This window comes from Lycium barbarum, chromosome 5 (genome assembly GCF_019175385.1).
Source record: "Lycium barbarum isolate Lr01 chromosome 5, ASM1917538v2, whole genome shotgun sequence".
Taxonomy (NCBI): domain Eukaryota; kingdom Viridiplantae; phylum Streptophyta; class Magnoliopsida; order Solanales; family Solanaceae; genus Lycium; species Lycium barbarum.
In genome coordinates this window covers 82303165-82326108 of record NC_083341.1, presented here as the reverse complement: position 1 = coordinate 82326108, position 22944 = coordinate 82303165, and the positions used below count along the sequence as shown (strand labels likewise).

General features: G+C 35.9%; 1 protein-coding gene across 17 annotated transcripts; it reads right to left on the bottom strand.

Annotated features, from left to right (window-relative positions):
* Positions 1-2489: 2489 nt before the first annotated feature.
* On the bottom strand, positions 2490-18652 carry LOC132641025 (uncharacterized). 17 transcript variants are annotated; one of them, XR_009582595.1, is made up of 12 exons: positions 18295-18652; positions 13716-13808; positions 13074-13104; positions 10172-10207; positions 9940-10075; positions 8846-8940; positions 8513-8587; positions 8035-8204; positions 6408-7912; positions 5135-5191; positions 3822-3861; positions 2490-2933 (listed from the first exon to the last, which is right to left on the bottom strand). XR_009582595.1 is itself a non-coding variant. In XM_060357878.1 (11 exons), exons 1-10 carry the CDS (start codon positions 18358-18360, stop codon positions 5170-5172), a joined length of 795 nt encoding a protein of 264 aa, XP_060213861.1. In that variant the 5' UTR covers positions 18361-18652; the 3' UTR covers positions 3208-3861; positions 5135-5169. The 17 variants fall into 17 exon arrangements, 1 of the variants encoding a protein (XP_060213861.1); XR_009582600.1 differs by having other exon boundaries at positions 7842-7912; XR_009582593.1 differs by lacking the exon at positions 2490-2933 and adding an exon at positions 3208-3700.
* Between the last annotated feature and the right edge of the window lie 4292 nt (positions 18653-22944).

Genomic DNA, 22944 nt, shown 5'->3' with positions numbered 1-22944 from the left:
TAACACTCTTTTTAGGACAGACTAAAAAGGAAAGTATATCACATAAATTGGGACAAATGAAGTAGATTATTTTCCTTTTTAGGCCTTGAATGATGTTTTGTATTACTAGTCTCTTGACACGTACATTGCATGTGGTTGTCAAGTCATGTAGCCAAGATGATCGTATATCAATATTATTAAGTAAAAAAGCTGATTGAACAGTAAAAGGAGTATGCCAAAGTTTGATCATTTTAATTGCCTCTTAGGAGTCTGTAGTTTCCAATCGAGCTACATTATTTTGTGCTGCAATGTTTGGTCCTCACATAACAGCGAAGAGTTCAGTTAAGTTATTGGTGAAATTTGGGATGCCATTCACGAGACTGATGATTCAGTCTCCTAGACTGTTTTTAATGACACTCGTTATCCTTCCTACACCTAGGTTATCCATTGAAGAACCGTTAATATTAAGCTTATAGGTACCTCTATCCGGTGATCCTCATTTAACATTTATAATAATTTTCTTGCATCCATTGTTATCCTTTTTGGCAATTTAATCATATTGCACTGCAATTGAGGTAGTGTTGCTAAAAGTAGGAGCGCACATATAGCTTTTCCATTTAATATTGCATTATTCGATTTGGCTTTTTGGATTTTCGATTTTGAAAAAATAATATCCCATCAGGATTGAAATAAACTTGGTTTGATTTGATTTGATTTGATTTTTCTTTTCGGTTCGATTTTTTAGTTGTCATATGAGGTAATATGTATGTATCCAACTAGATGGGTTATGCCCGTGCTGCGCACGGGCCCAACACTTCGGATTATAGTGTATATATATGTATATATAGTTGTGTTCAGATAGTGATAATATATATATATGTACTATGTTCAAAATACGATTAATATAACATTGTAGTTTGTGTTGTCATATCTTTGAGCAAGAAATGACAGAGAGACGCCAGGGTGGTGCAATACAGTTGATACATCACTGTTAAATATACTTATGTTGATACTACTACAACAACAACATATCTAGCGTAATTCCACAGTTATGTTGATTACACTGTGTAGACATCATATTTATGTTGTTGTTAGTGTCAATTGTCTATACTTCTGTAGACATTCCAAAATCTTCATAAGCAACCTTAAGTAACATTAGAAACTCTATAACCAGAGAACTGATTTTTCACAACTATCAACAATTGGTACATGTCAATTTCTTCATGGATTTCAGAAAAGACAATAAAAGCAGGGCATTACAAAGGCCAAACACTGGCCAAATCAAGAAAGCAGAAATGACTGAAGATAAAAGAACAGAAAGGGAAAACAATATAGCTTCATAATGAATGAATGAATGAATGAATGATCAAACAGGACCAAACATAAAGAATCAAATTACATACATATTTCTTGTTTGTTTCTCAACTAATATCTAACCTATGAAGATCATTGTTTACAACTACTAAGAATTGTTAAATTCTAATTTTTCACAGTAAGTTATCTGACATAAAAAAACACAGCACTATAAAGGCCAAATATATTGGCTACAATTGACAGTAATATGATCATACTTTCCACCACTGTGAACACTCTAGAAAGCGTGTAATGCTCTGTGCTCTTGGAACTGTCCAGTGCATATTGCGCTATCCTCCATGCTAATATCTCCGGCACATCCGACTTCCATCGATAAACTTCAACTACCAATTAATGTCGAGCAAAATCGTTCCAAAAGTAAATCATTTCCAGCTCAGAGTAATTATGTCTTTCTTTTGCTTTCATGAACTTTCAATATTGCAGGCTTATTTACCACTGTTGACTCAGTCCACACAAGTCATATTTAAATGGTTTGAGTGTTTAGAATCCTCTTTACTTAAATTCTGTCTGTCAATGGTATCATACAGGACCAATTAGTTTCTAAAGGCTCCTGAAAACACCTTCATGTATATAACTCCTTGATGGAGAAAGCCATTTTGCTACAGTGTACCACAATTTACAAAAAAGGAATATTCGTCATTTCAATTTCACAGGGTTTTGCATGGATAAATTAATAAGCATATACCAATTATGAGATCAGATTCTTTTAGTCGTGATCCTCTCTCTAGTCTACACCATATTTTATAGGACACATATATGTGAGTAGATGGTTTCATCATTGTAAAGTTGATTGGCATTTACCTTCTTTTTGACAGTTATATTTCTAGTTGGAATGTTTGATGAATCTTATTCCAATTACTCATCCTTATTCATCTACTAATAATGACCTGGAGATTCTAAATACTTTTCTTCCCAGATTATATATATTCCTATTGCAATTAGATGTCATATAAAGCATTATCATAAGAATGTACATGGATCGTTGTTTACGTGATGCATGGGCCCGACATTCTGGCTTAAATGTACTTTTATGTGAATAATATCACTTCACAATCCGATAATTTAGAAAGAGATAATTATGAAACTACAATAAGTTAAAAATATGATTCTATAAGAATAGGATGGTAGCAAGCACAAAACAAAACGAAGCTTAGTAAAATAAATCAACTGATACCAATTCAACTTTTAAGAATGAAAAACATGTTATGACTGCATATCCTTCTGTTCAAGATGTGTTTAAATGGGAGCAGCATGCCACACCTCTTTCCACAGCTACCACAAAAAGCAGTACACCTCTTTCCATAGCTACCACAAAACTAAGTCCTAGCCAAAGTGACAAATTTTTTGCCAAATTTAGGGCATTGCCCGTGCTGCGCCCCGGCCCAACATGAGGCGAGACTTTTAAGATTTTGACACAATTATCGTCCCTTTTGGTCATAGGCAGGCAATGGATTTGAAACGAATCACTGTAAAGGTATTGGTTGTAAAATTATAAAGCTGTTGGTTTAACAGTTTAGGTACGTATGTCAAATTTCCTCTAGTTTTAGAGATTGAACCTCTTAATGTATTGATGCACAAATCTGAGAAAAAGAAAATTTATGATGATTAAAACAATGACTCCACTAATACATTCCAGCAAGAAATGTGCACAAATATTCTTGAAGCACCAATTTTTTTCAACAAAAGACAGTGATCAACTCTGGGGACATCAGTAGGAATAAAAGGTGGGGGCTCAAGAAAGTTAGATACCATCTTAACAAAATAATCAAACGCGAAAGAGCAAACACACTTCCTTGTAGTAAAACTACAGTCTCGGTCGAAGGAACAGCCAAATTAAGGCTCAGAACTACTATGTTGACGATCCAAAAGGGAAGTTATGCCATTCGACAACAAAGCATAGTACTAACAATATACTTTTTATTCGAATTTCCAGTGAAAATAAATAATGAAAAGTCATATACATAAGATGCATGAAATGCTTTGACATGATACACCAGCACAATGTAAGTTAATACTTTGGTCTTTCACAATTAATGGTAAAATGACCAATTACTTCTTCATAAACCATTCATAGAAAACCAACATATTTTACTCTTTCTACTTCCCGTCGAATATAGCCTATTCTAATAGCTGGATTGCTACATACCACCTATAACATCACTCTTCTTGCTTTCAATAGCTTCAGTTTTCCTGTAATCCAAGATCATTCCTAGATAAATCGAAGAAAGAGGAGCTTTGCAGGTTCGAAGGTGTAAATTCTCTGTAAGATCATCATGCCAAACAATTGCGCAGTTTGGCATGCTTCTAGTTGGAAGAAAACATGTTTAGCATATTTTTTTTCCCAAACCTTCATGCACATAATAATGACAGGATGGATTTTAGCAGGAATTATTTGCGTACATCAGGATTTCAGATTAGAAGTTTGGACCTTTCAAGCATATGATACGTTAAGTCGATACGCCACTAACCTTTGGACTTGCCTTTTGACCACAATCAATCACTTGATTCCTACAAAGAAATACAAAAGGGTTACAAATTATAACTTAGTTTCCCTCCCCTTCTTCTTTTGGCAACTAAGACTTTTTATTAATTATCAAGTAATCTGTACAATTTCATAGCTCAGTTAACATGGCTTGACATTTGTCAAACCGATTTCCCTCCCCTTCTAAGAGGTCAAAGATAACAAATCATAGTACAAGTATAGAACCATAATGAGCTTTTCCTGCTAAGACTTTACCCGTTTTTCATTGCTTGATTCAGAATTCAAAGTACATGTGGACTAAATAAAATTAGAAAGGAAGAGAAGTCAGAGAAAGAAATTATTGGGAGGAAATATTAAAAAATGATTTAGGAGCCGCTTGGATAATTTGAAACCATATTTGGACATGTAATTTAACCAGCTCATAAGTATCTTTCAAGACATGACCCTATCTATTTTAGCTTTCTCAAAAATGGAGAAAGAAACCCGCAAGGGTGGCTCAGTTGGTTGAGCATGGGGCTTTCACAATAGAGGTCTCAAGTTCGAAACCCCCTGTCTACGACAGCAGGAGATTTTGCCTTCTGGGTCGAGCTCATCGCACCGGGCTTGCCTAGTGCGGGTTACCTCTCTTGTGTGGTTTGCGAGCTATTGCACAGGAGCTGGGTTACCCTTTGCGCACCCGAAGGGTAGCGGCTGCGGGTTCCCATGTCATAAAAACAAAATGGAGAAAGAAGATGCAACATGTTAACGTTACAATCTCAGTTTGATATAAGATACCATTTCAAATCTTTTGTCCCCAACTCTGCAAAAGGTCAAAGATTGAAGCACCAGTAAATTAATACATATAGTTTTTTAGTTTTTTGTCCATGTGAACCACTGTGTCTCTCGATGTAATATAGCTTATGATTTTTGTAAAGGAAGAAATTTACAGAAGGATACAACTAAGCATATTAGAAGAAGCACGGACGGAAAGCTCAAAAGTTAAACTAAAATTTGACAGGAACACTGATAGAGCTGCAATTAATAAACTATGCTCAACCCAAAAAAGAAGATATAGCTACATTTTAAGTGTCATGAGAAGTTTGTACAGGAAGTGTGAAGATGAAATACAACAGAATGTAGTTGTTTCATCATTCCTACAGAGATACAATATTCAGTTAAGAGCAGTAAGAACATTAGCAGCAACAGTAGTACAAAGTTGGCATTTCCTTTTGCTGCTGGAATGGTCCATTTAAGTTCGACCAGAGAGGAACATTTATCAAAACTAAAAGCATAATGCTTCCTAAATAAGCATGGTCTAACCTGTATGCTTATAGCTGAAGTGGGTTGGTGGCAGTTTAGATGGCCTGTATGAAGTCCCTGGAAAAAGTCACAACAGAACAGATCATTTACGCACCTGTTCTAAACGTTTTTTAACTTGAGGGTAAAACTATATAGATCAGAAGTTTTAGTATATCCACTAAATAACCCTGTTCGCATTTTCTCATGCTTTTGTTAAAAAAAAAAAAGAGTAGATGCATGCAAAACTCATTGAATAACACCAGTTCACTTATATAAGAAAACATATCCAAGGATGCAAGGCTATGAAAATGCATTTTCAGTAGCTAGAACGTGTAACTCATTACATGAAAGTCGATATGTCAAGGAAACTTTACTCACTCACTTATCACTTAACCACCAGAACAACATCAACTACATGGAGTGAATTCTATTCTACTAACCAAGTCTAGTAAACACTTCAAATTTAGCCGCTACACAATAATAGCAGTAAAGAAAAAGATCATCAGTATATTTCTCAATTACCACTTAAACCACCAGAACAACAGTAACTACATGGAAAGACTTCAAATTTAGCACAAATTCAACAACAGCAACAAATACATGGACTGAATCCCTCCATCATCAGAGTAATAAAAACTTTAAATTTAGCACAAATTCTACCAAAAAATCAACTACATGGACTGAAAAACGCCATTTGGTGGTAAAGGACAGCCATATATAGAATTTGCACAGACAGAAAAGTTGCACACGAAGAAAAATAAACGTAAAACTACACAAGTTTATACACTGATATAACTAATGTTAATCAATTTTAAGTTGTTAATATCAGTTAAGTTGTATTCAAACAAATACCATCAAAAGAGGAGAGATCCTTCAAATTTAATGTACTTGCCTGAAGATAAACAACTATAAACATTGAAAGAATCACACGTTTAAAAGCTATTTCAAGATAAATGTTAATTGACCTTGGGATACAATATGTACTACCCGTCCTAAAGATGGTTTGAGTCGATGTATGTTTCATATGTGTCGCAGCTCTAAGGAAAAAATACAACTTAAATGACTGCTCATTTATATTCTAAAGTTTGCAATCATTATCACCATTGAGATTAAGTAAAAGAGAGAACCTCCTCAAACCATGAGAAAAGATATCTGAGAAGCATAATGTGCGAATTCGAAGCCTTACCCTGCATTTCTGCAAGAGGCTATTTCCACAGCTCGAATTTGTGACCTCCTAGTCACATGGCTACTTAAAGCTATATTGAAGAAAAAATAAAATTAAGCTTGGTGGTACCTGCACTTCAACTACATAGATGTTGTTGGACAGACCTATAGATTTTAACTCTTCCACTCGGTCCCTGTATCTCGTTTTTGTAACTGCTGTGCTTTCACCTCGACTGTAGGTCAAAGCTCTAGAGCTTTTAGCATATTGGCAGTGTGGAATATAGCCCAAAAGCAGCAAGAGCAGTAATAGTAGGACAATCATCATTTCCCTCCCATGGCATACATTTAATCTTGAATGGTATATGCCTTTTTACCAACAAAGAACATGGAATTCAATTGACAACTGAGCAGTCCAAGCCTCATTCCAGAAAGCTAGAAATTCCACTCCGCTTATTCCTTTTCCATCCCATCAAAGTTGGGCATTTCTCCATTCCACCAAAGCTTCAGGTTTCTAATTATGCATATTTTCTCAATAGAATATATTTCGCATGAGAAAAAGAAAAATCAAGCGTAGAAGTAAAGATTAATGAGCACCACAACCTTATCTTCCAGATAAACTTTAAGTTGAACATGGATATCTACTATACGAATTAATGCCATAGAAATCACATATGAAATGGCTCATTGGTATATACATAAGCTATTAAAAGCGAAAAATCATCTAAAAGGAAAAATAATGTTTTGCATTATCCTTCCAAGAAGAAAAAAGCACTAATTGAATCAGGACAATTATAAGCCTTTTTGGAATAACCAACATATATTCTTTTTGATTGTTAATAACTAACAGATAATATAAAACAACTTTGTCTTTTAATCACACCAAGCTCATTGAAACGTAAAAAGTTTCAAGATTCACATATCCATTCATCATGAAGTGTTACGATCTACTCTGAAACTCATGTTTCTATAATAGTAGAAAAATTAGAAACAAATGCAAGTTCACTTTCTTAATATTCTATGTGACTTAGGAGCTTGTAGGTTGAGTCAAGGACAACAAAAAGTTTTTCATTCAAGTTTACTGATTTGCAACTAATGCAACTAAAAGTTCCACAAATATGACCTGCTCTGACAACTAACCAGAATCAACCATATGACTTCTTTCTGCAAATGAAAATAGAAAAGAATAATAATTATGCCAATTCTACCTAAAATATTCTTCAGATGTTCAAGGGTGGGATTGGTCATCTTCTACCTTAATCTGCTACAACTAAATGTCATTGAACTTAAATTTGATGTCAAAATGTTATTAGTATTTCACATATGGAAGTTGCTGGAGCATAGAATTGACAAGGAATCTTAAAGGTCACAAATAACATAATGCACGAACAATGTCACTGGTATGGCATTATCTTCTCTTCTAAATGTGGTAGCTAGTTACATAAGCAATGTTCTTCTCATGATATATTTTGTAGTAAAACTTTAAAATAAAAAAATAAGAACAATTTGATTATCACCAGCAATATGCAGCTGATACAACTTAACATGTTCAAAAAACAATACCAACCTGTTGAAAATTCTTGAATGCATCTTTGAACTTCCCATTGCCAAATATGCAGCCTCTCGCCTATAATAACCCTGCAACCCCAATCACAACCCATCAGAGATTAAGCACACAGCACCCGTATCAACCTACATAAAAAACAATAAAAAAAGTAAGCACAATTAAGTTTTCAATATTTTGACAATTTGAAACAAACCTTTGAATATCTGGGGACAATTTCAATAGCTTTAGCTCCGTCCTCTATTACGCTGCAATATTCCTTCAATTTGATGTGAGCAAACACACTATTAGCCCAGTACACCACATTCTCACTGTTCAACTTAATCACTTGTGTGTACAGAGCAATAGCTTGTGAATACTTATGCCCTAAAACACATTGAAATCGGAAATAGACTTACTATTTAGGAATATGCATAAATGCCGCACAGTGAAATAAACTGCAAAAAGTTCTCAAGTTTACCACTCTGAGTAACAATTAACAAAGTGCAAAAAGCCCTAATCAAGCAACTATCTACTTCAGAGAAAAAATATTTTTTGTTGGGTTAAAAGTTGACATTAGGTGTTGGCCTATAGCTGATGATAGCTTTTAATTTACTAATGAGTTGCAGACATGCCATCCCATGTGTGAAATACAACCTTGCACAAAAATTAGTTCAAGCACTAAATTATTATACCTCCACTAATAGGTCCAAAGATGGAAATGGGCGAAAGACAGGAGATGAGAACCAAAAAGTTACTTTTTTCATCGTCTGAAACAACAACAACAACAAAAAAGCAATCAGATTGGGTATTAACATAATTTGAACTAACATTTGTGAAATTCGAAAAGAATTCTAAAGCAACTACTATTACAACAATAATCTGTCTCAGCTAAAAGTTTTATCTTTCGTTCAATAGCCATGAAATTCAACCAAGAAAATGAGAAATCTGAAGAGAACTTGAAAATGTAAAAAAAGATCAGAAGAAGAAATAGAAGATTTGGACAAAAACTTAACACGAACATATACCTGAACTTGCAAAACCAGTTGAAGGGGTGAAAAAAACTCCGAGTATTTTCTGGAAGCGAGCAAACTGAGAGATGGGTTTGTTTGGAAGTCGGCAACTGTTATGGTAAAGTGAGTCTTCTAGATTTAAGTAGTAAAGTGAAATGACTGAAATGCCCTTGAGCTAAATGACGAATTTGCCCTTGGATGGACGACGACGGACGACCAAAGGGACCCAACTGGTACTTCTAATATAGTAGAAATATAATCAAACAGTCACATACTTCAATGACCAAAAAAAAAAAAACAACAACATCAACAATTTAAATAATAAAAAGTAATAACGTCAAATCTCTTAAATATATTTTTCCAAATCCAATCACATGATTGGAATAACTAATTAAATAAAAATGGTGCTTTACACTTTTTCATAGTCGTACATCTCATATGCTTCTTTTTTTTCCCCGTTTTTGGTCCTTTCGACAGCTGTTCGTGATATAATGCACTTACAACAAAGTTTAAGCTTCGAGTCAAATCTAAATTACTCGGGGGTCATTTGGCACATGAATATAAACATGGGTTTATTACATGTCATGCTTTCTTGTTTAATTGCTCTTCTTTTCATGTGATACAGAGACAAATCTCTAAATTTACATAATGACCTTCAGAATTACAGTTGAAAGTTCACACAACTTAACAAATGTGACTTCTTAAAGCTTACTGGATCAGTTACATTTCATAGAGGACTAACACCATAACATATATACATACATACACAACAACAGCAATAACCACATATCTAGTATGATCCCACAAATGGGGTCTAGGAAGGGTAGGATGTATGCAGACCTTAGCCCTACCTTTGTGGGTCGAGAGGTTGTTTCCAATAGACCCTTGGCAAGACGTCGTATTATTATACATACATACACAATGTTGGAAAAAATATGATTAATCAAGGGAGAAAAGGATTATGAGAAGGATAATCCGCCCTCTGTTTTCTGTAGGACCTGATGTGGAGAAGGTAAAAAAACAACAACTATTCAGATCATCTCGTTAAACTTTTCTTCAAGCAAGTAACAAAAGATCATCTCACAATTCACAATCAACATGCCAATTACCTGGCAACATTTGTTCCTCCCAATGCTGCAGTTCCCAAAATAATACAAAGAAAGGGAAGCCCAATCAGTGCATGGTTTCTCCTCCCTCCTCCCCCTCCTCTAGGAACTCCACTTCTTACAACACGCGAATATCCAACTGAAAACAAAATATTGTCATTCTAATTAGATCCCATGTTACATGTGCACACAATGCATATGGACACAATAAAGAGCTAATTCTAGAGTAACTTACCTCCTACATGTCGACCTTGTCTTGCACCTGTAATTTCTATTCAAAGTGAGAAAATGAACCCAACTAAGATAAGTAGGGACAAATAAAACAGAATGCAGTTGGTCAAATTCAAATGTACACCAATAGGGCTCTAGACAATTTAATGCACACACCGTATTTTTCTTGGGGTAAACTTTAGCGTTTTCCATCCTAGAAGTTTAGATGTTACCGAATATTTAGTTTCTCTAATTTCAACAAGGGTATGAGGTTCAATATTAGGACAATTGATGTTGGAGCATTAAGAAATAAAGTACCAACAGGCTATATTGTCAAATGGCACATTTCACCCTTCAATTAGCTTTATCTCAATCACGTATCACGCAGGGCACACGAAATCAATATTTTCTTTCTGTGAGCCATAATGTGATGATACTGGAATGAAGTACTTACATACAACACACACCTAAAGAACACCATTGACATGCTTAATGGAAGAAGAGTTTGCTTTAGGCCTCAACAACATGCAATTTTTCAAGATATCATGTTGGATTGTCCAAAAGATCTCGAGTACGCTAGTTTGCTAAGTTAGGATTGTATGATCATGTAAAGATAGTACATGTACATGAAACAGAGATTTTATTAAAGAAAAACCTTTCAATCATTCACATGTAATTGTCATAAGAAGACAACAACAACAACGCCTCAATCCCAAATATTGTCGTAAGATGACAGACAGAGAAACCTAGCATACGCTACCAGACAGCTTAATATTAGCAGATTGAATCTTAAACAGAAGCAGTCACACAGTAGAAACTGTGGTATCTGATGTGTTGAACTGCCCCATAGAGCGGATTCAAAGAAACTAAACGGTCTTATGAACTACAATCAAGAATTAAGAGACACTTTTCCCCCCAAAATCAAGGGACTAAACCTACACTAACCCAAGTTCTTGCAGGAGACATCAGTATGCTTTGCTAAATTCTGTTTCATTTCAGATCGGAAACTCACCGATAATTAATTCATATCCCACCAAGTCTGTGTTGCAATACAGTACGAGTTTACAACAAGCTTCTAGAAAAATCCGTCCAACAAACTATACAACAAAGAATTTTCCTACACAACACAAATCAAACAAAAAGGAGCTTTTTATTCTCCAAATATATTTTTCAATTTCTTCATAGCTCATCCACTCCTTTCTCTCCACATTTGCCAGAAGAAGTAGAGAAGAGCTACTTTCCACAACTCCTTTTCCTTGTTCTCCAACTCAACATTACTTCAGCTATTTTTCTATGTAGCATCAAGGCCACATCAATCATGGAATGCACCAAGGACCATATTTTGCGGCAAAGCAGTGAAAAGTACATGGTCCGCATCTTTCCATTTTCCTAGGACAGGTAGCACCAGCTAACAATTATCCTATACCCTTGAGTTGCTTGCCATTAGCATAATCATATCATATTATTGGAAAAGTGAAAAGTTAAAGACCTAAATAACCAAAATACCATACTTAAAAAAGCTTATGCCTGCAAACAGTCGCAATGCTTCATACTCCATTAACAGTCACATCATTCCATTCACCAAACCTATCTTCTTTTAAGTCCACTATTCTATTTCCTTACCCACTTCAAACAATCATTTTCGTTCCTCAATTTTTCTCTCTTCTGTACTTGATCGTTAGGGTTTCACCGACAACTACTCTCCTTTCTTTTCTGTTGTCAGGCAAACTCCCATTATAGTACACTGAGTTCAAATATAGTTGTTCAACTTATGTGTATCTTGCCTGTTTAAATTGATGATTATATTACTTCTTTGAATCGTTTGATACTCCTTTTCTTTTTGGGTCTTTTCTAAACTATTGTCGTAGGATCCGGTCAGTGCTTTTCTTTCTTCATTATTTTTCATCATAGCCTTCTACTCTGACATTTCTGTCAAAACTTTTCTGAAAAACGATTTTCTTGAGCCGAGGATCTATCGAAAACTACCTCTCTACCCCACAAAGGCAGGGGTAAGGTCTGCGTACACCCACCCTCCCCAGACCTCACTTGTGGGAATATACTGGATATGTTGTTTGTAGCTACAAATAATTCATATAACTCAATTGGAACTTCGGTAGTTGCCAGTTTGATACATTCATTTGTGCAATAATTTGTTGGGGAAAAAAATTAACTGACACAATCATATTTCTACTCTTGAGCCTCGTGAATGATATATCCCATGATACTTGGAATCCATCTCTCCCGAGAAGGTCTGTTATTGTAGCGTTGTTATCAGTTGTGATAAGGAAAATATATGAGGAAACTCTTTTTTCAGAGTGGGTATTCCCATAGTAAATATCCAGCAAAAAACGAATCCTATTTCCATTTCTGACCATGAATCAACCAATCAATCAAACACATCAATCATTTAAGACAATAAAGGGTCCTTAGAAGCTCACACTTCTAAGGGAGCAAATACCATATCTCATCCCACCAGATGATAATGCCTCTCAGATTTTCCCCTTAATTACCATGCTTTTGTTTGTGGCGGGTTTCGAGCCGGTGACGTGCACCCAACATCATGTGTTGCGCTCTTACCACTAGACTAAAGCACTGGGGGCTAAATGGAACACTTAGCTTTCTGTCATGCCTTAAGAAAACTAGAACTAGATCAAGCCATTAACATCAAAGGAATATAAGGAAGATCTAAGAGTAGTTCCCGCAGGAATATAAAATGAAGAATTATACACAATAGACTTTGTTAAAAGGGACAAGATGAGTAGAGAAAAGAAACAATATTGTAAGCGGAAAGGGCAAGGAGGTTCTTTCTTTATTTGAAAATCATATTAATTTGACATTTCATCAGTAAAGGACTAAAGGTTTCAAGCAAGTAAATGTATCTTCTTAGCCTGTCACATGTTGCAGATGTGCTAAGACATGAGAATTACCCGAAAGCAGGCAAGTGTAAGCTTCTGAAATCTGCAGCGACACACACACATTTAAACTTCAGCAGCAATGACCAACCAAATAAAAGCTCATAGAAAAGAAATGACGCACATAAATTGAACCTTCATCAGATACAGGACAAACAGGTGAAAGTCAAAGAATTACCCTTTTGCTCACACTTCTAGATTAAAGAGCGTAGTTGCAAGAAAGAGGGGGAAAATTCAAACAATACAAGAGTTACCAAAAGGATAAATAAAGATTGTGGTTCTCACGGCAAAAATTATTTCTTCGCTCTACTCAAGTGGTCCCAAAAGACTACCTTGGTTTGGCATAACCAACTGATTAAGGCAAGTCTATAATGGAGAAAATGTTGAACAAGCCACTTAACATACATTTCAAAGTATCTTAGTCCCTAGCGAAACATTGTTTTGTGATGCTCCAAAATTGATGAAAATGAAGTTTCAGAAAAAAGGAGCAGCAAGTATCATAAAAAATGATGAAAATAAACACTTGGCAAAATATTGTAATTTGATAAAGCAGTTGTTTCAAGGGAGAACGACAGAAGTAGGAACATGGTGGGTGGGGGGTGCGGGGGGGGGGGGGGGGTGGGGTGGAATTGTTGTGCCTACAAAGTGGAAGCTCACCATTTTAAATTTGAGTTCTGCATTAGGTTTGAGATGAACTGGAAAGCAATCAGGATGAGTGTCCCATACCTTCCTTCTATAAGCATCTTTGACCTACATTTGTTTGAAATGTGATACTATCATTAGTTTCATAAATGGAGGCTCACAGGCAATAATACATCTTTTCTTTTGCGTAGACTTTTAACCCTCTCATATCCCTGCTCACAGGAAACAAATCCGAACCTATGGGAAGAACAAATAAAAACTACAACAGGCAATGTTTTAAAACCAAGTTCTCAAGAACACAGAGAGTAATGACATATTACATTACTCATGAGAAGGCAGAGTACTTAAAGATTATAAATTAGAAGTCAGAGCAAAAAGGCTACAAGTTTCCATCACGGATTCTAGCAGTCCAAGAGGCCAAAGAACGTTCAGTAATGACTAACACATTTCTAAAGTTGTCAGAAATATTAACACCCCTCATTTTGCTTATTTTTAAATTAATGGTTACTTATCAGAAGAAATTCAAGGAAAAGTATCAGGAAAAGGCAATATGTTACAGAGTTCACAAAACTGTTTTCATTTCAGTCTCCTCCTTCGTTCCTCTATACCATTGAGAAGAGATCTCAGGTAAAACTTGATTCTTATTGGATACGTACCACTATTGCATCTTTCAATTCATTTACTCAGGTTTTATGTTTATTGCATAAGATGATGAATGAATCATCTTCCTCTGCAATTTCAGTTAGGAGTTCTGAATAGTTCTCATACAAAAGATCACTACTTATATGAGTTTTCAGAATCCTAAATTCCTAATACAGACAAAACAAAGCAAAAGACAATAAAATGAAAAGTTACAAAATTATCTTGCAAATCCAAGGGAAATGTTGGTTTAAGCATCATTTTTGGTTTCTAGCACAATCGCCCACATTCAAATGGCCCGGCTGAATCTTTTTCTTTTTTGGGAAAAAGTAAGGTAATGTATTATAGCACAATAATATAAATCTCACACTAAGATGGTGCCAGGAAGATTAGGACCATTGAAACCCTTCTATACAAAAACAAAAAGAAAGAGTTCCTCCTCTACAACCTCATATCCCTGTAATGAGTCTATTTAAATCTAACACGTTGTCTTCATCTTTAACCTACTGTAATTTACACCAAAAGGCCGAAGCCATAAACACTTGATTTAATCTTCCGAATAGTCTCTGATTTCCTTTACAATCTTGGGAAATCCTCACCTTATTAGCTAGCCTTTGGTGTGGAGTTAGGTCCAAGATCCATTTCTTTACTGCAGGAAGCAGTAAAAGTCATATTCACCGGGGCATTCCTAATTTTTGGTAAATACATGGTTGATGGCATAGTGGAAAAGCAAAGAACAAAGGTAATTGAGCTAAGCTTTTGAAGTATGTCGATGGAAAAGAGGAGGCTGCTGAGCGAGAGTTCCAGTGAAAAGAGATTGCGCAGATGAGATAGACCATATCACAGGAGATATCTTTTGAAATTGATGTAGGGTTCTATTTATAGTCACTGGACGTGCCCAATCACCCAGTCAAAAAGGGCGGAGGTGGTTGAGAATGGGTGGAATCGAATCCCTAGATCTTAAGAGTCCGTTGCTGCTGTGGTGTGTCAAAGTCGCTGAAAATTACTTGGTCTTTGACATGGTTAGTCAAGTTGGACAGTACCGTAATTGGCTTGAAGAGAGGAGACCTCAGTGGATTGGGAATTGTTAGCCATGCTTTCCAATGAAAGGCAAGATGAAATGAAGGAAACCTTGTTTGAGGGGATAAGGCACCTGAGCCGGATGGATTTAACATGACAACAACAACAACAACAACAACAACCCAGTGAAATCCCACATCTTGGGGTCTGGGGAGGGTAGAATGTACGCAGACCTTACTCCTACCAAGGTAGGGTGGCTGTTTTCGAGAGACCCTCGGCTCAATAGAAGCATAAAAAGGGAGTCAGATAAGGTTAAAAGATTCAAAACGATATTGCAATGAAATAATGCAAGCGACACAGTAAAACAGGATAATCAAGGAATTCAAAGCGATATGGAAATGCAAATAACGAAAGCGGCACAGATAAAATAGAGTAATCAAAGTACAGAAAGTAGCAAATAATAACATAAATCAGAGCACAAGAAATTATAATGCGCTAATGCGCCTACTAATAAGAAAAGATAACGAGACTTATATACTAGCCTTCTACCCTAATGTGGGTCCTCCACACCTTCCTATCTAAGGTCATGTCCTCGGTAAGCTGTAACTGCGTCATGTCCTGTCTAATCACCTCTCCCCAATATTTCTTTGGCCTACCCCTACCTCTTCTGAAACCATCCATGGCTAACCTCTCACACCTCCGCACTGGGGCATCTATGGCTAACATGACATTCTTTCAAAAACATTGGTTTATTGTTAACGAAGATATCATGAAAATACTGAATATTTTCATCGTTAGGGTGTCTTCAATAATAGTTTAATGCTACGTTTAGTGCCCTTGTCCCAAAAAATAAAGAAGCAGTGAATGTGAAAGATTTCATATCAGTCTATTAGGTAGTATTTATAATATTATTGCCAAGATCCTTACTGAGAGGTTAATAGAAGTAATAAACAAGCTCATTTCTGGAATCAAAATGCATTTATAAAAGACAGAAATAATTGATGTTGCATTTGTGGTGAACAAATGCTTGGATATTATTTGAACAACAAAAAGTCTGGGTTGATGTATAAACTGGATATGGAAAAGCTTTGGATCCTGTCAGCTGATCTTTCTTGTTTGATCTTTTGAAGCTGATGAAATTTAGGGATAAATGGATTCAACGTATAAAGGTGAGTATTTCTACGGTCAGATTATCGTTTTTGATTTATGGTAACACGGAAAGTTTCTTTAAATCTCAAAGGGGCTTGAAACAAGGTGACCCATTATCCCACATTTGTTTGTTTAAGTTATGGAGGCTTTAAGCCAAATGTTGAAAAAAAACTGTTGGTTTGGGCTGAATAAAAGGTTTTTGCGTTGATAATAATGAAGGAAGCATAGAAGAAGTTCCATACGTGCTCGTTGCAGAATATACCATTCTATTAAGCGAAGCTGAAAGGAACTTCTACACTTAAGGGTGATTGTGGTTTTGAAGCTATGGCAGGGCTAAAACTAGCCTTTCCAAAAGAAGTGTTTTACTGTTAATGGAGGATTCTATTGTTGAACTGGCTAAATTTTGGGCTATAAAATATAAATGTTTTCTACTACATACCTGGGACTTCTTTTGGGTGCTAAAAGGAAAGATGTAGGGTGTGGCAAAGAGTAGATAAGAGTGAAAAGAGATTGCCCCTTGAAAAACACAAAGCTAAATTCCTACATCACCCTTTAAACATGGCACGATTTATCAGTTATATACTCTTAACTGTTCTAATGACCAGATAGACGCCTCAATTAAGCAAGAACTTGCCTCTAAATCCCCAGTTTCCGTAAAACTAAATGCATAAAAGACACGCACTTTTGATGTGGCAACCAAACCAATCAATAAATGGCACTTGTAATTTGGACCCAAGAAAAAAGACACATGTAATTAAGGAAAAAGAAGAAGAAAGGTAAGAGGCCCCTCCCACCCTCCCTCTTCTTCCATTGGCACCAGCAGTCGTTACCAAGGATGAGATCGAGGATGAAAAGAACCCTTCGCATCTTGATAAAGAAAATATTCCTCTTCTACAAACATATGAACTCTTCTCTTTATTCTCAATAATCGCTAAGGTTGTACGTGTATTGAGAGTGTCTAGAAGGGAAATATGTGCAAGTTGGAGCAGGAAAAGTATGTACTAAGCCTAGGTTTTTTTAATTTTTACTTTTGCTTCATTAATTTTCATTTTACTTTTCCTTTTCTTTTTCTTCTTCTCCTACCCATTACGTCTCCCTCACCGGAAAATATTTCCGGCAACCAGAACCCAGTTCTCTCTTCACTCTGACGAAAACACCACCACCTATATCCACCATCCCTCTTACGCTTCTTCTTCACCATGAACCACCTTCTTCCCACCCAATTTCATACAAACACAGTAGAAAACCACCATAAAATATCCATCTTCAAGCCACCAAACAATCGTCGCTCCACCAGTGGGGAGATACCCCAAACCAATGACACATTCGAATCACCCAACACAGCCTACTCTCTCCATCATCTATCTCTCTTTCTTCCTACCACCAATACTTCCCTGAACCCCACAACGTTTAGGTGTGTAGTTGAAAAATCGAACATCTGTGTAGTATCCTAAGTAATATATGAATCAAGCACACCACACACATTTCTATGTATACATAGAAAAATATATACTCCCTCCGTCTCAAATTATCTGTCGTGATTCTCTTTGACACGCCCCTTAAGAAACATTAATTAGGAGGGCTTTTTAACTATTTTACCCTTCATTGGTATTTGAACAATCATAACATCACCCCATAATTGAGGTGTTTAGTCTTCAAGAACAAAAACTGCTAAGGGTGAAATGGAAAAAAAAATTAATCTTGTCTTGAACTTATAAAACGACAAATAATTTGAAACGAACTATTTTTAGAAACCACGACAGATAATTTGAGAGGGAGGGAGTACCTGAGAAGCAGTGGGGCAAGAATTAGTGGGAAAGCCTAGCAAGACTTTTGCCTCGTCCATCAGCATCTCAACTATCTAATTGTCCCTGCAAAATGTTCGAGAAAGAAACACTATCGTATCATGATGCAGGTTATATATTTATAGGAAACCCTCTTCAATTATTTCAGTTGTTATGGAATTACGGAACTCAAACCATGATCAATATGATACAAATACTGAATTTGAAGGAAGAAGAAGCTAACTAAGACTAAGTTAAAGCTCTACTACGAGAGAGCTAAAAGATAGTTTTTCATTAATGATCTCCAAATGAACTGAAAGTAGCTTACAAATACCCTCTGAAAAGAGAAGAAGACTAAACTGAAAAGAAGAATTTACATTTGGGGATAATATGTACATACCCAAATTAGTAACTAAAACTATAAGGATCTATTTGTAATTTCCGAAACTATCAAACTCTGAAAAACTCAGCTGATCGCTGCACGTACAAGCCTTCATAACCTCATGTACAACCTTCTAAAGCAACCTAATTTCAAGCCATTTCCATATCATATCACAATAACTTGGGTGAACTCACATGAATCTTTAACGCTGTCATTTGTGAGAATGTTGCGATGGATGTGTGGGCACACTAGGCTAGATATGATTAGGAATGAAGATATCCGAAACAAGGTGGGAGTGGCATCGGTGGAGGACCAGATGCGGGAAGCGCGGCTGAGATGGTTTGGGCATGTGAAGAAGAGAGACACAGATGCTCCAATGCGAAGGTGTGAGAGGTTGGCTATGGACGGTTTCAGAAGAGGTAGAGGTAGGCTGAAGAAGTATTGGGGAGAGGTGCTTAGACAGGACATGGCGCAGTTCCAGCTTACCGAGGACATGAACTTAGATAGGAGGCTATGGAGGACTCAGATTAGGGTAGAAGGCTAGCAGGTAGTCCCACGTATCCCGTCGTACTAGTAGTCGCAGTTTCGATCTTCATTTTCTTGTCCTTTGATTCTTGCAAATATTAATCATTTCTTGTACCACAATTATCGTATTTATCTGTGCCTAGCTACTGCTTCTTTTTCTCAGACTACTTTATCATGACTTTTGTCGCTTTCGTTAGTTTCATTTCCGTTTTGCTTTGTACTGTTTGTGCTTATCTAACCTTTTCTCGTCATGTTTTCTCTTGAGCCGAGGGTCTTTCAGAAAGAGCCTCTCTATCTTCTGAAATGGGGGCAAGGTCTGCGTACACTTTACCCTCCCCAGACCCCACACAGTGGGATTTCACTGGGTATATTGTTGTTGTATTTGTCAGAAAACACAAACAGCAGTTGGATTTTGTAAGCTCTCTAGCTAAACGAGCTTGCACATTTACTACTTTTGTAACTATCTAACGTTGCATATTCTTGATGAGTTTTATAAAACATCAAACTTCATCAACAAACAAAAAAAAAAAAGAACACAAACAGCAGTTGGATTCTTTTTTTCCTTCTTTCTTTTCTGCAATTGACTCACAGAGTAGTACGTCTTGAAATTGGATTTTTGTGTGGTTATAAATCATTTTTATTAAAAGAAAAATGATAAATTTGAAGTTAAATTGTTATTAAATATAGAAAGGTGTCTATTTTTTTTTTTGACCGGCTAAAAATGAAAGAGTGTAATATAAATTGGGACGAATGGAATACATGTCTTTTTTTCTTTTTTGTCAACTCTTTAATTTCAATTTTTCACATAACATGTGTAAAACCACAAGATTAATACATTTTACTCTTTCCGTTCACTTTTACATATCTAGTTTGGATTTTGCACATCCTTTAAGAAACAATAATCGATATGAGTATTTTACCATAATACTCATATTAATTGATGTTTAGTCTTATGTTTTGCGAAATGATTTAGAAAATAAATAATTAATAGTAAGGGTAAATCTAAGAGTGATAAGTGATAACCAGTCCGCCTAACATGACCCAAATATCTAGCTTTAGCTCACTCTGAGTTGCTTACTTAAAAACCTTTGAAAAAATTACTTTTTGCAACAAAAGAGTATTAAATGATGCGTTATGTATATTTTGATTAGTTTTTTTTTTTTTGTTAGTTTTGGGGATGAATATTTGGAGAATAATTAAGTTATTCTACAAACTAACCTTCAGGTTGCTTTTGATTTTCGAAAAAAAAATAAATTAGTGTACTAATTAGTTTGTATTTTTTTTGTTGTGTCACACCCCAAAATTCACTCTAGACGTGACCGGCATCCGACGTCGTGAACAACATCGGAAGAACCTTATAAATCAATAACATCAAACCGTTTTTCGATAATCTTTCATTTATTTTAATTAAACAAGTGATAAACAACTAAATAAAATCTAAGATCACAATTATGAAACAAAATCAGCGAAAGTCAAATCAAATACTTAGTTAATAAACGTGGCACAAATGCCCCAACGAGTCATACAAGACTCCAACACACTACCCACAATCTAACAACTATCTAAGGAGCTTCTAAGATAATGAGTAATGTCTAATTCATCGGGACACGGCCAGAAACTAAAATACGAAAAGTAAAGATAGAATGGTGCCCCACGAACAAGCATGTGGGCTCACCAAATAGTCTCGAAAGCAGTAATTTCTCTTAAGTCGTAGACGTATCACGAACTTGCTCCTCAATGATACCTAACATACCATAAAAAACAACAATGGTATGCCTGATTATTGGGTACTCAGTGAGTGTCAAAGGGGCAATAGTTAATAAAATCAAAGTAAGGTAGTAAAATCAATAAAACAATATCAAAAGAAACAGTTCAAACTCCAAAGAATAAGTAAGCTAGTAAACTAGGGAAATCACCAATAGGAGTCAACATACAGGAATATATCAAGTTCCACTTATGTTACCATTCACATCATTTTGTGTTTCACTTACGACTCAAGGTTTCCACAAGCTACTCACAGGCAAATCAATCAGTCGATACTTCGAGCTAGGAAATCACGGAGGCTAATCGTCCTCTAGACTAGCACAGCAATAGATACTCCGGGCTAGGAAGCAATTGAGGTCAATCATCCTCTGGACTGACACAACAATATATACTCCGGGCTAGGAAGCAACGGAGGTTAATCATCCTCTAGACTGACACAACAATGGATACTCCGGGCTAGGAAGCAACGGAGGTTAATCATCCTCTGGACTGACATAGCAATACTCGTATTGATACGGTAGGATCCATAACAGCTAATCATCCTCTGGACTAGCACAACTGGCCCATACAGGCCCAAACACAAACAAATACAAATCATGGCATATTACCGAATCATCAATAATGCCTTAGAGCCGAATCTCACTTCCCAAGTCATCATCTCAAGATAGAGGCATTTCAAGTCATAACCGATTTAGAAATCTTATTCAATTTCAAGTTCAAGAAACCCATTCAACAACAAACAAATTTGAGGTCCAACCTTAAGAAAATTGAGTTCGATCATCCAATAATGGGAAAAATGAGTTTCACAAAGTAGTATAGTTCGTAGAATGTTCGATGCGGGCTTGACCCTACACACGCATGACCTTGTCTAAAAGAAATCATCTTTAATTCTGAAAGAACTTCCACCAAACAAGAGTTATAATCATGTTCATATTAAAAAAAAAGATTTCAAGTCACAAACAGTCATCCACACGTTTCAAACAAGATAACATACTTCAAAAAGAAGGGTTTCGAAAAGTAGACATACTTCAAGAAAGATTTTTGGAAATCTAGACATACTTGAAAAGACAATTTTTGAAATATAGACATACCTCAATCCGGCTCAAATGAACTTCCCAAGATTCAATAATCACACTACAATGGTTTTAGATGGTAAAGATTAGAACTTTAATCTAATTCTACTCATATACCCCTTTATAGAAAAACTAGGGTTTTCATGTCTAGAACGTGTTCTTGAACACTTCATGAATCATTCATGGATTCTAATTAATAGAAAAACCTACATTAGTCTATACCCTTTCAATAACATCATAAAAATCAAGGATCATACCTTTTTGAAGGAATCTCAAAGTTTCCAACGTTCTTTTCTTCTTCTCTTTCTTTAGCTTTCAAGAATCTAGGGTTTGAGAAGATGAACTAGTGTTTAAGAGTAGTGAATTGACGTTAGACTAATGTAGTGATAGGAATTGATCAAGAACTTGCCTTGTATGTTTTGGGGAAGCCCTACGGTTATTTCTTCTCAAAAAGTCGGCCAAAGATGAAGTAGAATGAAGGTTTAAGAAAATTTCACGTTCTGGGGGTTTTTATAGTCGAGCAAGGCGCGTGACACATCCCGTGAATCGTACTTTTGACCCGTGAAATGCAGACCTATCGCACGACGTGAAAGAGGGGTATGATTTTTGGTGTTCATCCTGAGATTCGCAGGATGATCCCGCGAAACGCAGGTTAGTAAAACAGCCATAACTTTTTCCTCACGGGTTCGTTTAAGCTCCACTTTATATCTTTGGAAAGGTATTTCAAAGATCTAAAACTTCTATTAGAGGAAGTTTTCCCAAATTCTCAACGGATTTTCACGAAATTGGTCTACAATACAGGTAAAAAAAAACTTAGCCGATTTTAAGAACTCTTACGAACTTCACTACTTGGTCTTGATCTTAAACCAATTACTTCCACCCAAACTCATATTGATAGGACTTCATAT

Excerpts from the sequence above, each read along its gene's own strand:
- LOC132641025 (XM_060357878.1), bottom strand. The coding sequence starts at position 18,360 with ATGCTGATGGACGAGGCAAAAGTCTTGCTAGGCTTTCCCACTAATTCT. Across the intron at positions 8,941-9,939 it reads GGAGGAACAAATGTTGCCAG|TTGCCGACTTCCAAACAAAC; the intron begins GTAATTGGCATG and ends TTACCATAACAG. Across the intron at positions 7,913-8,034 it reads TTGTCCCCAGATATTCAAAG|GGTTATTATAGGCGAGAGGC; the intron begins GTTTGTTTCAAA and ends TTGGGGTTGCAG.